Source organism: Trachypithecus francoisi, unplaced genomic scaffold (assembly GCF_009764315.1).
Source record: "Trachypithecus francoisi isolate TF-2019V2 unplaced genomic scaffold, Tfra_2.0 Lachesis_group0, whole genome shotgun sequence".
In the NCBI taxonomy this organism is placed as follows: domain Eukaryota; kingdom Metazoa; phylum Chordata; class Mammalia; order Primates; family Cercopithecidae; genus Trachypithecus; species Trachypithecus francoisi.
The window spans coordinates 8,201,908-8,220,323 of record NW_022681453.1 but is presented as its reverse complement, the minus strand read 5'-3'; the positions used below and the strand labels follow the sequence as shown (position 1 = coordinate 8,220,323).

The window sequence follows — 18,416 nt, the reverse complement described above, 5'->3', positions numbered from 1 at the left end:
AATCCTAAAGAGCAACTAAATTCTATTCTTTGGCAAGTGAATTTTAACAACTGTACATCATGTTAATGCCTTCTAAAACAAGGATGCCTTAAAAACAAACCACGATCTAAGGATAGAATTAGGAGGTTCAGAACTCACAAGAAAACAAAAATGTCTTGGGCTCACTAAGGGCATAGAAATGGTCACTTACCCTTTCATCATTACACATGAGCCCCACCCAGATTTCCAGTGCTTGTCCAGAAAATAAAGGACCCCCAACTTTGGGGAAAAGCTCAGAGTTGGGGACCAAGAGAACCAGGGACCAAGTGTTCTCCTCTGCCCTCTTCCCCCACATTGCAAAGCTTCAGACAGTTTCATTTGCCAAACATAGCATCTCACTTGCCTTCCCCACATGGCTCCCCTACCCACCACCACCACCACCACTACCACTGCTCCCCTCCCACCACCCACCACCACAACCAGTTCGGAAGGCTTATTTTTAAACTTGCAATAGCAATGCCAAATGCAAAGAAACTCATTACATTTGATTTTCTTTCAAGTCACCTCACAAATATGTTTTTTAAAGCATAAGGAAAACACTCAGAGACTTAAATTGCTGCTTAAAACTGTCCTCCGTGATAGCTTTCTATTTTGCCACAAACACATGGAAAGTAGGTCCGAGTGCTCCGAGTGCTTTTACTCAATAGTCATCGTATGAATTTCAATTGTAAAAAAAAGTTCACCAAGTGTTTAAAAATGTGTTTTAATTATATTTTCATGAATTCCAGGAAGAACATGATTGCAGTTAACGTTACAAAAAAAAAACAAAAAACAAAGAGGGACATCTGAACATGCAATAAAAAAGTGAATTCACAGTGAAAATAATGCATGTCAGTACTAAAATAGAGTTGTTTGGTTCCCTGAAGGAAAAATGTTTCTTCTAATTATCTATTCACTCGGATTTTATTATGAGAAAATATTCTTTGAAAGCTTTAGGGAAATTTTCAGTTTGTGCTACTATTACCATTAGCGTCTGTCTGATGGAAGTCCCTCATTCTGAAAGCCATTGTTCACAGTCTGTAATTCAATCAGAAAATTCAAAAGTACAAGTAGTTTGGCAACTGGCTTCTTGTTACATACAAAGCCATTAGCAAAAATATGTAACAAAATTTATGTAAAACAAACAATTTTGTCCTTATATACAAAAGACGGCCTTCTTCCTCACATCCTCACAGCCTATTCCAAAAAGTGGGGAGGGCATGGGGAGCAGCTAACCATCCCCTTTAAACTCTCTTCATGGGTGGGATAAGAACATCCTAAAAGGCAAGGTAACTATTTTAAAGTTTTTAAAACTGAGTTATAAAAATGCATCTGGGCTTCTCAACAAAGAGGGAAACATAGGAAAAATGATAACAGATTAAAGTAAGGAATTCACCCCTTTGTCATTTGCAAAGTCTCTTAATCAACTCAACAGAGAGTAAAAATGACTACATTTGTGACGCAATCTGAGGACACAGTAAAGGACATCTTGGTGAAACACACACACATTATAACCGAGCTGCTGAGGAGTTTCACATCTAGGCCATGCACATATTTCATACTGATAATAGTTTACAACACCTCAAGGGAGAAAGATCATAATAGGTACATGGGAAACGTCACCAAATCTATATACAAACGCATTCACAGGGAGAACACATGAAGTCAAAAGGATACCCAAATACAAGTTTAAAAATACATTTGAAAATCATTCCAAAGCCAAGGAACTTATTTACTGAAAACTCCGACATTCTACGGAATACCTTGTAAACCTTAAGAATGCAGTTTTATATAATTCACAGTCTCAAAAGAAAATAAATTTCTGGTTTATCATCACTGCTTGGCTCAGTCTGCAAAACAGAAGTATCTGAACACAACTGGTCAACGTGGCCATAGTGAAGAGCTGTGCATGCCCCCTCCGGGATGCCCCGGCCTTCAAGGCCACCCCCTTTCGTGTTCTTCAGGTAGCCTGCGATGTAGGAGCCGGTGGAGTGGCGATTCACTGCAGGGGTGGCTGCTGAGGGTTTGTTTCTAAGAACCACGCCTGCCCCATTGCTGGGGTTTGGAACTTTCTGCTTGCTGGCTTCCTGTTTCTCCTTGGCACGACTAGCAATATTGCGCACTCTGCTCTGACTTCTGGATGACAACTTCCTGACTAGTGCCCGGGGGAGCTGATTGGCATCCTGCTTTGAATATATTACTTGGCAGCTGTCTTCCTGGTCAAAGGACACAAGCTTCCGAAGCTGCTCGGTCAGGGCATCTATAGGCTCTAACGACTTTGTCTTCACAGTCACACCCTTCTTGTCTTTAATGCCAGCTGTAATAAAACTCTTACTAATACACTGGTACTTGCTCTCAAAATTGCAGGCAATGTCCTCTGATGTTAAGTCCCCCAGACTTTTGGATTTGCAAGGACTGGGCAATTTCAGAGCAGGCAAAGGAAGATGTGTCAACTGCTTGGGTACAGGAACATGCATATCTTGAGCACTAGACTGCTGGGGCACACAGGTCTGGAACATTTTTGCATCTGAATCTGAGAAATGGTTATGCACAAAGCCAGCACCCTGATAGGCTAGATAAGAAATACTTTGAGTTTTGACATCTTGAATACTGTTGAATATTTCAGGGACAGAAGGGTGGTGGGTCTCTTTACAGTAGCCATTTCTCAAACCTCTTTGAAAGTGTTCTACCACACCCTGACTATACTTGAGTTTTAAAGGAGAAGCAAGTTGACTTGTGCTGTCTCTCCTATATTCACAGGTTGTTAGAGAAAGATTTTCTGATTCTCCATCAATTTCCACAAGGCTGCTCTCCCCAGAATTGAAACAGAGAGTGGGATCAGCTATTACATCCTCCAGGGTCAAATCAGGGGAAGAGGCAGGGCTGCAGCTCTTCAGTGTTTCCCAGTCTTCTCCCTTGGTAGGACTTTTTGGTAACCAGTCATGAGAAGTATTAGGGGACCCAGGAAGGTTGCTTTCTATGGCCCCTGTCTGGGCCTTACTAGAAAGGTCATCATCTGGTTTGGTTTTAGAGATGGGAGTGCAGGTAGTTTCATAAACTGTGTTCGTCGCATGTTTGGTGGTCTCAGGACTCGAGAGTGCTATCAGCTCCGGAGATGAGCACAGGAAGGAAGACTTGGATTTTCCCTTGGAAAAACCATGCTTGATGGGCATTTTTAGGCCCAGGCTAGGCAAGGAATAATGGCCTGACATCACACTGGTATTATGAAGATGAGAAACAACTGTGAGAGCCTGATCATTGGTCTCATCAAACTGGCCAATCAGGGCTGAGATGGAACTGCCCGGCTCATTCTCATTTGTTAAAGTGACATTGTCAATAAGATGAGAAATTTCACTCTCCTGCAGAATTGCAGTTGAATGTAGGTCAGGTACGTCAGAACACAGCATGGAGACATCTGACAAAGAAAAGGATGTTGCAGCTCGGCCCTTACCCCTATTAACTTCCAGGTTCTTAATTTCTAGGTTGCTATGAGAAAGGATGCTTCCTGATAAGATGCTTTTCCCTTCCACAAAGCCCTCAGCATTCCTCTTTTCCTTGATTTTCACACCATGTAGATCTTGTGTGGGGTTAACTACAGGATCGGGAGCCAAATGCTGCCTTGGGGAGAGAGACTTGTTGGGACAGGGGTTTTCCTGGCAATTACTTGTGGCATTTGATGTGGTTCTCCCACCCCTAGGACTTGACACGCCCAGCTGTTCTCCTGTGACTGACATGTGGGCAGTAGATACAATGGCGTCCCCTTGGATCATATCTTTGTGGAGAAGAGCACTGGAGGAGGACGATAACTTTTTGTTGAAATTTAGAAAATGTGGATCTTTTATACTTGCTTTCCCTTTTCTTCTGCCATCTTTATCTTCTGCTGAAGGAAACAAACAATATTTTAGGTGACATGTATCACTTTATGTAGAACCTGCAAACACTCATGTTGTCTTCAGACAGACAAATGGAGAATGTAAATCTGTTACACTGTGACAGAATATAATTATGGATTGCATAGGTTTGCAACAAAGTGTCTGTGTGATGAATAAATGGTAAAATATATTTATAGGAATTTCACTGAAGCTTCCCTTTGAATATCTATTACATCTGCTAAGGATGTAATATTCATTGTCAAAAAAAATGTCAATGAGTTACCATACTTTTACAGTGAGGATTACCTTAAGTTGTTTCCTATTCAGATTTGTACTACACAGAAGCATGGCAATAGAAACAGAACAAGACAGCTCTGTTAAACAAAGCATTGTGGTACCTGTAAGCAAGATACTATAAGCTTTCAAAGTTATACATGTATTAGTTACAACAAAAAAGAAGAAAAGAAGAAAAACATAATAATGTCATTTTCAAAACATTTTGGGAGCATATTTAATGTAATCAATTAATTTCTAAAATAATTGGAAGGTGTAATAAATGCATCAAAATATCAATATCTGTTGAGTTAAAATGTAAAGATAAAAATCGGTCATCAATTCCATGTCATTGCTAATATCTATTTTTTGTTAATCATATATTTCTTTTTAACACACATATTTCATATTACATCCTTCCCTAAAAGTGGTAGTAAGTTGTCAGACACAGTAATGGAAAACCATAAAAACACAATTCACAGTAATTTGGGATAGCCCAGCTTGGTTAGTTACTGCTAGGAGAGTATGAGGTATTCAATTCTTGATCAGGTTATTTTAATAATATAATGCTTCCAGAGTCATGATACATAAGAAAAAAGAACTTGTTCAACTTATTATTAAATAGTTTCCAAACTAAAAATATTCATCATAAAAATTTTGAAAACCTCAAAAAATTATAAAGAAAAAATTAAATACCATATGATGTTACCACTGAGACAGCCACTGTAAGATTTTGCAGAGGAACAGAATAATATACAGAATTTTGTAGTCTGCTTTTTCTGTACTTAATACAATATAACTATGTATTGTTTTATATTTACCAAAAGTTTAATACACATGACTAATTTATATAACTGCTTTTTAAAAGTAGGAAAGAAATATTACCTCAAAATTGCTTTCTAACTCACCTTAATGGTATTAACATCTTAATGTGGCATTAACAGGATAGAACCAATTTCTATTGAATATAGCTTTATTTTTCCCTAAGATGGGATTTTAAAATACATTTTAAGGCACATATTTTATCTCTTCTCTGACACTGCTCTTAGCAAAATTTCAAACTTTTAAATGTTCTTTTTCTCCTTCAAATAAACCATTCAAGAGTATCTTATAACAAAAAATCAACACAAGTAAAATGGTGTTTGTGGGAAAAGAGAGCACTGAAATTAGACCATTTGATAAAAGATAAAAGAACAATTTTGCCAAAGGAAATCAGTACCACATTTTAGTTGTCTGATATGACTCTGATTTAATTAAAACATATTTGCTGCATAGATATCAAATGCACACAGTTTTGGCACTTAAATTTACCCCCAGATAGGATGGGATGGGAGTCACCAACATCAGTCAAAAGCTCTCTGGCACACTGCAAGGCAGTCTTCACTCTGTATTGAGCTCCTGATATGAGTCAATGATACACTCAAATTAAGGAAAAAGACAGGCAGCACCTGGTCCCTATGCTTGTGGAGCCCACGACTGTGCTAAAGCTGCAGGCACACCTCTATCCCTGCCAGCATCCAAGGATCAGGGAAGTGAGGCCATAGGAAAACACTGCCCGAGCCACCTCTTGAGAAAAAAAGATTTGCTTGTTTTTGAAAAACGTGACTTGGTTTTAACAACTGGTTTTCTTTCTCCATAAACATTTCCAGTCACGGAAATGTGTTATATGTAAGAAAAGTAATACAACCATATTCACCCTCAGAACAATCAGTAAATATGGCATTCATTTGGAAAAGCAGTATTTCCAATCCTATTTTGCAGGTTTCATCTTCCTCTCTATGCCATAACACCTAATGGCTCCCCTATCTCTCACTGTCAATTTCAGATGTTGATATTATAAAGCTCTTGGTGAGGAGGAAATGGATCTACCTGGCCCCCAATGTTTAAAATCTTCTCGTGTAGAAGATCACATTAAAAAGTATTTATTTTTCAATATATTTTACTTTGACTACAGAATGTCAACCTCTTCATAATGGTAAACAGGGACTGAAATGCAGCCTAGAAGGGTTTATTCTTAGAGAAACTTAAAGCATCTTACCCAGAGAGTTTTCTTTTCCTTCGATGTCTTTTGCTGTTTCAGATACAGGCAGCGACAAAGCTCCCAGAAGGTTTCTGTCAACAGGCATAGAGACAGGACGTGCTTGCAAACTGCGTGTGGTCCTCCTCAGCACGCCATCTTGGTCTCTTGTGGCCTCGGATACTGAATCCTTTATCTCCACCATTTCTTGGAAGCCCATTTTGCTCTTTTTCCTGCCTTTGGCCGGGGCGCTGGCTGTGCGTCGCAGAATTCTATCTCCAATCGATCGTTTCCGTACATAATGGGAATTGTTTTCTGCAGAACTGTGCCTAGGATTCTTATTGAACAGTCCCTTCAGACCCTGGAGTTGTCTATTCTGAAGACACAAAAGGACCAACCACAAGTTAAGCAAATGCCATCACGTCAACAACTTGCCTTTAAAATGACATCTCCATGAAAAATGAATATAAACCGAAATTGTACAGCCATTGAAATATATTCACACCAAGAAAGCAGCAGCTCACAGCATGTTTACACAACTTCATGCACATCTTATCAACCTTACTTTGCAAGGACTTCAGCCTTCCATTCTTACATCAAGCTCTCCCAGAAGTTTCCTACCCAGAGATGACAAAATGGTAGGAAAAGTCTCCACAGCTCATAGACTGCTACGAACTTCAGGCGCCTTAAAGCAACAGATGCATGTTTCAAAGTGGTAAGCAGGAAAATGGAGTGATATGAAAAAGCATGCTGCCATAACCACTTAACAGAAATATGCCAGCCAGAACAAAGCACCATGCTGAGAAACTACCTTTGTAGCTCCTAGAAAGTGCAATATAGTATAACTGGGATTGAGTATTAAAGGGCTCCACTGTAAAGGAAAAAAACAAAACACAACAAAACACAATTGGGGCTCATTGAAGAGGGTGTCACAAGTAAACTCAAAAGAAAAAATGCATATATGTCTATAAACCCTTTCTGTTAGTATCAGGGATTTTCAGTCTTATGCTCATTCATTGTTCGACCAATACCACTACACTGTGATGTGTGGATCCCAACCCGAACACATCTTGAAAGGAATAAAGAGTATGACTCATAAATGGACATTTATTTAGGAGAGAAGATGGGAATGATATAGAACACTTTCAGATTTTAATTTATTTCTGGCTCAAGTTTTAAACAAATTCAGAATTTAATTGTTTCCCTCAATGTGATAAATGCTAGATATAATCTGTAGTTAACCTGGGATTCCTAGAATTCAAGAATCATTTTTGAATTATTTACATTTGTGTCTACTTAGATGAGAGGCAAGATTCCAACAAGCAGCACGAACAGAAATCCAGGACTAAACACAGAAAGTTATGGTATAAAACTTGACCAGTCTTAGAAATTACGATCCTTACCCTCACCTCCACACCCTTGCTGACTGATATGAAAATAAACAATACACACCCTAATTCAGGCTGAAATGGTTCATTCCTTATTAGCTGGATTGTAGTCATAATCACATTAATATTAGCCAATATTTCTGAGCATTTAGTGTGTACCAGGCAGCTTTCTAAGAAATATATTTATTTATGAGGCAGGTATTATTTTTATCCCACATTCACAGATGAGGAAGCTTCCAGCTATACAGATTTTCTGGTAAAGAGCACAGGACATTTCTAGGCCCCATTCAATGCTTTAACAGTCCCTCCAAATCCCATGTGGTCCTGAAAATTCATACTGGTAACCAAGTTGCCAATTACTTGACATGACCAGAGGACAACCTACTGATTTGTAAACCTCAAATGAGTTCTATAACCATGACAACAGTATCAGGAAAGAACTAGAATGCATTTTTGTGGTCTCCTTCTTTTCAGTCCTGTAGGTAGCTTTAAAATCCATTCATAATTTTTAGATTTTCAGTTAAAAACATTGGTACCAAATGAATGTAGCCTGCTAGAAGTGGCTGGGATCACAGACCAGTTAGTACAGGTAATTCATCAACCATCTGAGACACTACGTTTCCCACTGAGGTCAGTTGAGTCTTTTTAAGGATTAAAATAAAATTCAACATTTAACTGTATCTTCATTGTTTTAGCCAAACAGATTACTGCCTGAGAGAATAATAGTTTTCTCAATTCTATGAAGCCCAGAGAGGGCCCCTGTGCAGAAGGAATGAGTACACAGCTTAAACAGTGAAGAGTACAGGTGGGTCGGGACATGACTGGAAGAGCAGACTGGGCTCGCTGGGCTTCCTTAGAGCTTTTGGTTCAAGCACAGTTTGTCAAAATTTACATTCCTATGATGCAATTAATCAGTAGCATTGTTGAGGACCATATTAATGTATATGACTTTAAATCCTATGATCTTTCTCACCTTTCCATAGATTTCATTGATGGTTATGTGTACAAATATGGATGCTTCTGTCAGTCCTTCCAAATAGACATGCCGGTAGCCTAATAAAAGGAAAGACAGTCATTTCTTTTTAGTTGAACTTGTATTTGACTTTCTCATGGGTGCAACAAAATTAAGTATCTGACTTGACTATGGCTCTTTTTTTTTTTTTTTTCTGAGACAGAGTCTTGCTCTGTTGCCCAGGCTGGAAGGCAGTTGCATGATCTCGACTCACTGGAACCTCTGCCTCCTGGGTTCAAGCGAGTCTCCTGCCTCGGTTTCCCAAATAGCTGGGATTACAGGCATGCACCACCACACCTGGCTAATTTTGTATTTTTAGTAGAGACGGGGTTTCTCCATGTTGGTCAGGCTGGTCTCAAACTCCTGACCTCAGGTGATCCTCCCACCTTGGCCTCCCAGATTGCTGGCATTACAGCCATGAGCCACTGCATCCAGCCCAACTATAATCCTTTACATTTTACAAAGCTTGTTAAAAGTCATGTTTATTATATGACACATATTTTATATATCACGTATGCTATTATGTAAGTAACATATGATGTATTATATCTTCCAAAGAAAAAGGAATGGTCAGTCTAGAGAGAAAAGGCCAGCTCATACCTACCAGGCACTAAGCTGCTGAAGGTCACAGTTCTTTGCCCAACAAAGTCTCGTCCAATGGGATCATGATCCCACACGAGGAACCGAACCAAAGCTATTTCCGGCATGTGTACTGTAAATGTCAGCGTTTCTTCCCACACAGGGTTAAATCCTCAGAGAAATAGGAAAAGAAAAATCAGAAAAGCAAAGGACTTGGCTGAAAATGAGTTGGCAGCAACATCTGCAAAGCAGACGGTGAAAATCGCTTGCAGTGGTTATTAAACTCATGAAGACAACTAAGCCACTCCGGGATGCCTTACTGGAATAAAGCCTCGAAATTTACCCCCTTACTAGAAAATAATTGGTAAGAAAATTGCCTGTAAATTATCACATCAAATCTATTAATCTTTGATGCCTAACTGTATTGTAGAGAAGCTCTTTAGTATTCAGAATGCTTCAATAAGTTAAAAAATTATCTATAGTAGTGATCTAAGAAAAATGTTGTAGCCAAAACAATAAAGAATGATATCCTCTCCCAACAGAATTATGCTTCTCATGCACCAAAGAGTCCACTGCTGTAATAGCCACCAACAAACATTTTATAAGGTCCTTTTGCAGGTTTCAACTCCTGTTGTACATACATCATCTTATTTCTTATAGCAATCCTCTAAGTTTTTTTTAGAGGATTTTTAGAGTTTTTAGAGTAGAGCAGGGTTTTGGTTTTTGTTTCTAATTTAAAACTATGTATTACTGACTTTCAAAAATATATTACTTTCAAAAACTATACAAGTAACACTCATCTTTTAAAGTAGGGAATATCAGTATTTATCAGACATTTTGTAGTTGAGAAAATTGATGTTCATAGACGATAATGTGTCCAAAGCCACACAAGGTCTTATAGTTAGTGACAGGGTCAAATTAGACCATGCACTATTGATTCCCAGTAGCTTCTCACGAAGCAAGACCTTACTGAATGAATGATGGCATATTTTCACTGTTACTGAAAAATACGTTCAAAAGGTATATTTCACCTCAAATACTAAAATGCAAAACTACATTTACTTGGCAAAATTCTCTCCAATAAAATAACTATAAAAGTTGTTAAAAATTCAAGTACTCCGTAAGTTTCTGGGTTTTTTCCTTTCTAAAAAATGAAAATAAGTTTTTAAAAATGTATGCATTTAGGAGGTATCAGCCATTGAACCCTATTAAAAAGCGTCAAGCTAATGAAATAATTATGAGCTGAAAAATCACTGAGATACCCCTCTTGAATAAGAGACGATCTTTCTGTTGACTTAGTGATGACTTCTCAATTATTTCTGAGATTAAAAAAAGAAAGAATAATCTATTGAACATTGGTGGAAAAACGCAATTTAAGAAGGTTTCTTTCTGTGTACATGTTTTTCCTAAGTTACAGGTTTGCCCTACTCTGGAACTGTAGTGCTCCTTCAGGGACTCCCTGTGAACCCCTAATTTCTCAAATTAATGATTGTGCTTCAAATGTATTTTACAGTATTAATCACAAGAGATTGAGAAAAGTAGGTAGGCAATAATGTTTGTGAAATGTATGAACAAACAAATTTTAAAAGATTACAAATAAAAAGACATGAGGCTTGGGTAAAGAAAACTTTCTTGGGGGGGCGGAGCAAGATGGCCGAATAGGAACAGCTCCAGTCTCCAACTCCCAGCGCGAGCGACACAGAAGACCGGTGATTTCTGCATTTTCAACTGAGGTACTGGGGTCATCTCTCTAGGGAGTGCCGGCCGGAAAATCGGTGCTGGTCAGCTGCTGCAGCCTGACCAGCGTGAGCTGAAGCAGGGTGAGGCATCGCCTCACCTGGAAGCGCAAGGGGGAAGGGAATCCCTTTTCCTAGCCAGGGGAACTGAGACACACAACACCTGGAAAATCGGGTAACTCCCACCCCAATACTGCGCTTTAAGGAAACAGGCACACCAGGAGAATATATCCCACACCTGGCCGGGAGGTCCCACGCCCACGGAGCCTCCCTCACTGCTAACACAGCCGTCTGCGGCGATCTATCCGCAAGGCAGCAGCGAGGCTGGGGGAGGGGCCCGCCATTGCTGAGGCTTAAGTAGGTAAACAAGCCGCTGGGAAGCTCGAACTGGGTGGAGCTCACAGCAGCTCAAGGAAGCCTGCCTGTCTCTGTAGACTCTACCGCTGCGGACAGCTCACAGCTGCAGTCCATTAGGGGAAAGAGCGGGCCGTGCAGACGCGAATGACTCGGTCTGACAGCTTTGGGGAGAGCCGTGGATCTCCTAACACGGAGGTTGAGATCTGAGAACGGACAGACTGCCTGCTCAGGTGGGTCCCTGAGCCCTGAGTAGCCTAGCTGGGAGACATCCCCCACTAGGGGCAGTCTGACACCCCACACCTCACAGGGTGGAGTCACCCCTGAGAGGAAACTTCCAAAAAATCAGACAGGTACACTCGCTGTTCAGCAATATTCTATCTTCGGCAACCTCTGCTGCTGACACCCGGGAAAACAGGGTCTGGAATGGACCTCAAGCAATCTCCAACAGACCAACAGACAGTCCTTCTGACTGTCAGATGGAAAACTATCAAACAGGAAGGACATCTATACCAAAACCCCATCAGTACGTCACCATCATCAAAGACCAGAGACAGATAAAACCACAAAGATGGGGAAGAAGCAGGGCAGAAAAGCTGGGAATTCAAAAAATAAGAGCACATCTCCCCATGCAAAGGAGCGCAGCCCATCGCCAGCAACGGATCAAAGCTGGTCAGAGAATGACTTTGACGAGATGAGAGAAGAAGGCTTCAGTCCATCAAACCTCTCAGAGCTAAAGGAGGAATTACGTACCCAGCGCAAAGAAACTAAAAATCTTGAAAAAAAAGTGAAGAATTGACAGCTAGACTAATTAATGCAGAGAAGATCATAAACGAAATGACAGAGATGAAAACCATGACACGAGAAATACGTGACAAATGCACAAGCTTCAGTAACGACTCGATCAACTGGAAGAAAGAGTATCAGCGATTGAGGATCAAATGAATGAAATGAAGCGAGAAGAGAAACCAAAAGAAAAAGAAGAAAAAGAAATGAACAAAGCCTGCAAGAAGTATGGGATTATGTAAAAAGACCAATCTACGTCTGATTGGGGTGCCTGAAAGTGAGGGGGAAAATGGAACCAAGTTGGAAAACACTCTCAGGATATCATCCAGGAGACTTCCCCAACCTAGTAGGGCAGGCCAACATTCAAATTCAGGAAATACAGAGAACGCCACAAAGATACTCCTCCAGAAGAGCAACTCCAAGACACATAATTGCCAGATTCACCAAAGTTGAAATGAAGGAAAAAATGTTAAGGGCAGCCAGAGAGAAAGGTCGGGTTACCCACAAGGGAAGCCCATCAGACTAACAGCAGATCTCTCGGCAGAAACTCTACAAGCCAGAAGAGAGTGGGGGCCAATATTCAACGTTCTTAAAGAAAAGAATTTTCAACCCAGAATTTCATATCCAGCCAAACTAAGCTTCATCAGTGAAGGAGAAATAAATCCTTTACAGATAAGCAAATGCTTAGAGATTTTGTCACCACCAGGCCTGCCTTACAAGAGACCCTGAAGGAAGCCCTAAACATGGAAAGGAACAACCGGTACCAGCCATTGCAAAAACATGCCAAAATGTAAAGAACATCGAGGCTAGGAAGAATTGCATCAACTAACGAGCAAAATAACCAGTTAATATCATAATGACAGGATCAAGTTCACACATAACAATATTAACCTTAAATGTAAATGGACTAAATGCTCCAATTAAAAGACACAGACTGGCAAACTGGATAAAGAGTCAAGACCCATCAGTCTGCTGTATTCAGGAGACCCATCTCACATACAGAGACATACATAGGCTCAAAATAAAGGATGGAGGAAGATCTACCAAGCAAATGGAGAACAAAAAAAAGCAGGGTTGCAATCCTAGTCTCTGATAAAACAGACTTTAAACCATCAAAGATCAAAAGAGACAAAGAAGGCCATTACATAATGGTAAAGGATCAATTCAACAGGAAGAGCTAACTCTCCTAAATATCTATGCACCCATACAGGAGCACCCAGATTCATAAAGCAAGTCCTTAGAGACCTACAAGAGACTTAGACTCCCATACAATAATAATGGGAGACTTCAACACTCCACTGTCAACATTAGACAGATCAACGAGACAGAAAGTTAACAAGGATATCCAGGAATTGAACTCATCTCTGCACCAAGCGGACCTCATAGACATCTATAGAACTCTCCACCCCAAATCAACAGAATATACATTCTTCTCAGCACCACATCGCACTTATTCCAAAATTGACCACATAATTGGAAGTAAAGCACTCCTCAGCAAATGTACAAGAACAGAAATTATAACAAACTGTCTCTCAGACCACAGTGCAATCAAACTAGAACTCAGGACTAAGAAACTCAATCAAAACCACTCAACTACATGGAAACTGAACAACCTGCTCCTGAATGACTACTGGTACATAACGAAATGAAAGCAGAATAAAGATGTTCTTTGAAACCAATGAGAACAAAGATACAACATACCAGAATCTCTGGGACACATTTAAAGCAGTGTGTAGAGGGAAATTTATAGCACTAAATGCCCACAAGAGAAAGCAGGAGAGATCTAAAATTGACACTCTAACATCACAATTAAAAGAACTAGAGAGGCAAGAGCAAACATTCAAAAGCTAGCAGAAGGCAAGAAATAACTAAGATCAGAGCAGAACTGAAGGAGATAGAGACACAAAAAACCCTCCAAAAAATCAATGAATCCAGGAGTTGGTTTTTTGAAAAGATCAACAAAATTGACAGACCGCTAGCAAGACTAATAAAGAAGAAAAGAGAGAGGAATCAAATAGTCGCAATAAAAAATGATAAAGGGATATCACCACCAACCCCACAGAAATACAAACAAGCATCAGAGAATACTATAAATGCCTCTACGCAAATCAACTAGAAAATCTAGAAGAAATGGATAATTTCCTGGACACTTACACTCTCCAAGACTAAACCAGGAAGAAGTTGAATCCCTGAATAGACCAATAGCAGGCTCTGAAATTGAGGCAACAATTAATAGCCTACCCACCAAAAAAGTCCAGGACCAGATAGATTCACAGCTGAATTCTACCAGAGGTACAAGGAGGAGCTGGTACCATTCCTTCTGAAACTATTTCAATCAATAGAAAAAGAGGGAATCCTCCCTAACTCTTTTTATGAGGCCAACATCATCCTGATACCAAAGCCTGGCAGAGACACAACAAAAAGAGAGAATTTTAGACCATATCCCTGATGAACATCGATGCAAAAATTCTCAATAAAATACTGGCAAACCGGATTCAGCAGCACATCAAAAAGCTTATCCACCATGATCAAGTGGGCTTCATACGTGGGATGCAAGGCTGGTTCAACATTCGCAAATCAATAAACGTAATCCAGCATATAAACAAACCAAGACAAGAACCACATGATTATCTCAATAGATGCAGAAAAGGCTTTTGACAAAATTCAACAGCCCTTTATGCTAAAAACGCTCAATAAATTCGGTATTGATGGAACGTACCTCAAAATAATAAGAGCTATTTATGACAAACCCACAGCTAATATCATACTGAATGGGAAAAAACTGGAAAAATTCCCTTTGAAAACTGGCACAAGACAGGGATGCCCTCTCTCACCACTCCTATTCAACATCGTGTTGGAAGTTCTGGCTAGGGCAATCAGGCAAGAGAAAGAAATCAAGGGTATCCAGTTAGGAAAAGAAGAAGTCAAATTGTCCCTGTTTGCAGATGACATGATTGTATATTTAGAAAACCCCATCGTCTCAGCCCAAAATCTCCTTAAGCTGATAAGCAACTTCAGCAAAGTCTCAGGATACAAAATTAATGTGCAAAAATCACAAGCATTCTTATACACCAGTAACAGACAAGCAGAGAGCCAAATCAGGAATGAACTTCCATTCACAATTGCTTCAAAGAGAATAAAATACCTAGGAATCCAGCTTACAAGGGATGTAAAGGACCTCTTCAAGGAGAACTACAAACCACTGCTCAGTGAAATCAAAGAGGACACAAACAAATGGAAGAACATACCATGCTCATGGATAGGAAGAATCAATATCGTGAAAATGGCCATACTGCCCAAGGTTATTTATAGATTCAATGCCATCCCCATCAAGCTACCAATGACTTTCTTCACAGAATGGGAAAAAACGGCTTTAAAGTTCATATGGAACCAAAAAGAGCCCGCATTGCCAAGACAATCCTAAGTCAAAAGGACAAAGCTGGAGGCGTCACGCTACCTGACTTCAAACTATACTACAAGGCTACAGTAACCAAAACAGCATGGTACTGGTACCACAACAGAGATATAGACCAATGGAACAGAACAGAGTCCTCAGAAATAATACCACACATCTACAGCCATCTGATCTTTGACAAACCTGACAAAAACAAGAAGTGGGAAAGGATTCCCTATTTAATAAATGGTGGGAAAATTGGCTAGCCATAAGTAGAAAGCTGAAACTGGATCCTTTCCTTACTCCTTATACGAAAATTAATTCAAGATGGATCAGAGACTTAAATGTTAGACCTAATACCATAAAAACCCTAGAAGAAAATCTAGGTGGTACCATTCAGGACATAGGCATGGGCAAGGACTTCATGTCTAAAACACCAAAAGCAACGGCAGCAAAAGCAAAAATTGACACATGGGATCTAATTAAACTAAAGAGCTTTTGCACAGCAAAAGAAACTACCATCAGAGTGAACAGGCAACCTACAGAATGGGAGAAAATTTTTGCAACCTACTCATCTGACAAGGGCTAATATCCAGAATCTACAAAGAACTCAAACAAATATACAAGAAAAAACAAACAACCCCATCAAAAAGTGGGGAAAGGATATGAACAGACATTTCTCAAAAGAAGACATCCATACAGCCAACAGACACATGAAAAATGCTCATCATCACTCGCCATCAGAGAAATGCAAATCAAAACCACAATGAGATACCATCTCACACCAGTTAGAATGGCAATCATTAAGAAGTCAGAAACAACACGTGTTGGAGAGGATGTGGAGAAACAGGAATACTTTTACACTGTTGGTGGGATTGTAAACTAGTTCAACCATTATGGAAAACAGTATGGCGATTCCTCAAGGATCTAGAACTAGATGTACCATATGACCCAGCCATCCCACTACTGGGTATATACCCAAGGATTATAAATTACTCTACTACAAAGACACATGCACACGTATGTTTATTGCGGCACTATTCACAATAGCAAAGACTTGGAATCAACCAAATGTCCATCTGTGACAGACTGGATTCAGAAAATGTGGCACATATACACCATGGAATACTATGCAGCCATAAAAAAGGATGAGTTTGCGTCCTTTGTAGGGACATGGATGCAGCTGGAATCCATCATTCTTAGCAAACTATCACAAGAAGAAAAAACAAACACCGCATGTTCTCACTCATAGGTGGGAACTGAACAATGAGATCACTTGGACTCGGGAGGGGAACATCACACACTGGGGCCTATCATGGGAGGGGGGAGGAGGGAGGGATTGCATTGGGGAGTTACACATGATATAAACGTCATGCACATGTACCCTAGAACTTAAAGTATAATAAAAAAATAAAATAATAAAATAAAAATAAAAATAAAAATAAAAAAAACTTTCTTTATATTATGGCCAAAATATAAGAAGAATGCTGCCCCTCCAATTGTATGAAAATACTCAAGAAGTAAACTCGCCAGACTACATTGGGCTTGCTTTTAGAGTTTTACATGCTCCAGAAATGAGAAATTATCAAGACACATAGGCTTCACAAATGAGAGCTTTGAGAAAACTCATGTCATAAAAATACAATATAAACATGTAATGGAGGCATTTCCTCAGTGAATTTTTAACCCAGTTCTTTAAAATATCATTTACTCTTCTTACTAGAAAAGAAAAAAATTCCTTTAAAAGCAAAAGTCTGGAGAGCCTAGATTACACCACCATCAAAATAAACCATGCATCAATCCCAGTTACTTAATTTTATGTGTTGAAAGTTTTTAACATAAACTCACATGGGAGTTACAGATTTTAGAGATTTCTTGTTCGTCTACATAGATACTTTTTTTAGTGTAAATTCTATTTCTAGACCATCTTCATTAAAAAGTGAACACAGATTATGATCTTACCATTGTCATCTACCACACGGGTTTGATCTTTACAACAATCTACCGGCAATCCAATAATTTCAACTTCAACAAAAGGGTCAATGATCTATTAAATAAAGAGAAAGTACTATTACAAATAATATATTTCTATACATATGTTAATTAATCTGAGAATATTGGCCAAAATGTCTACATTTCGACAGCAACTGATTTTACAAGGTGCTTAGTAAGAAAAAGAAATGGTACTAGGTGTGGTGGATTCAGATATATGAGACAAGTATAAAAAATATTAAATTACTGTTTGCTAGTATTTATTAATGCCAACAAACTTTACCCTGTGAACCTACAACTTTAGTTCAGGGCAAATACCCAACAGAACTGAGATGTTTTGCCCATGCACAAATGCTCAGAGCAGCTATATTTATAATAGTCAAACACTGGAAACAACCTAAATTTCTATCATGAATAGGATGGATAATTGTGGAATATGCATCTTTTGTTTTTTGTTATTTTGTTTTTTGAGATAGGGTCTTACTCTGTAGCCCAGGCTGAAATGCAGTGGCATGATCTTAGCTCACGGCATCCTCCACCCTCACGGGTTTAAGCCATCCTCCCACCCCAGTCTTCTGAGTAGCTGGGACTACAGGCTTGCGCACCACACCTGGCTAATTTTTGCATTTTTTAATTTTGTAATTTTGCTAATTTTGTAATTTTGTATTTTTGTAGAGATGGGGTTTTGCCATGCTGTCCAGGCTGGTCTCAAACTCCTGAGCTCAAGCAATCTGCCCACCTCAGCCTCTCAAAGTGCTGGGATTACAAATGTGAGCCACCATGCCCGGTCAGAAATATGTGTTCAATGAATTCTCTCAACAATGAGAAAAGAATAAAGTTCTGCTATATAACATAATGTTGAGCAAGCCAGACATAAAAGAGTACCTACTCTAAGAGTCCATTTATATAAAGTTTAGGAATAGACAAAATTTGTCTGTTGTGATAGGTGTTGGTGTTTGCTATGAGAGGCAGCGGGGAGGGTAGATATTGACTGG

At 39.4% G+C, this 18,416-nt stretch overlaps 1 protein-coding gene and 1 long non-coding RNA gene across 2 annotated transcripts in view; one reads left to right on the top strand and one right to left on the bottom strand.

The window, feature by feature from the left end:
• Nucleotides 1–726: 726 nt before the first annotated feature.
• Nucleotides 727–18,416, bottom strand: part of PLCH1 (phospholipase C eta 1) — a 277,981-nt gene continuing 260,291 nt past the window's right edge. The window contains exons 19-24 of the mRNA XM_033203550.1: nucleotides 17,392–17,476; nucleotides 9,185–9,331; nucleotides 8,542–8,621; nucleotides 6,992–7,051; nucleotides 6,202–6,556; nucleotides 727–3,898 (exon numbers count right to left, since the gene is read on the bottom strand). Of these exons, the coding sequence (XP_033059441.1) occupies nucleotides 1,815–3,898; nucleotides 6,202–6,556; nucleotides 6,992–7,051; nucleotides 8,542–8,621; nucleotides 9,185–9,331; nucleotides 17,392–17,476 (2,811 nt within the window). The 3' untranslated portion in view covers nucleotides 727–1,814. The remainder of the gene's footprint in view (nucleotides 3,899–6,201; nucleotides 6,557–6,991; nucleotides 7,052–8,541; nucleotides 8,622–9,184; nucleotides 9,332–17,391; nucleotides 17,477–18,416) is intronic.
• LOC117079546 lies at nucleotides 6,573–7,641 on the top strand. The gene is made up of 2 exons (XR_004435494.1): nucleotides 6,573–6,895; nucleotides 7,481–7,641. It is a non-coding gene; the product is annotated as an uncharacterized LOC117079546 (long non-coding RNA).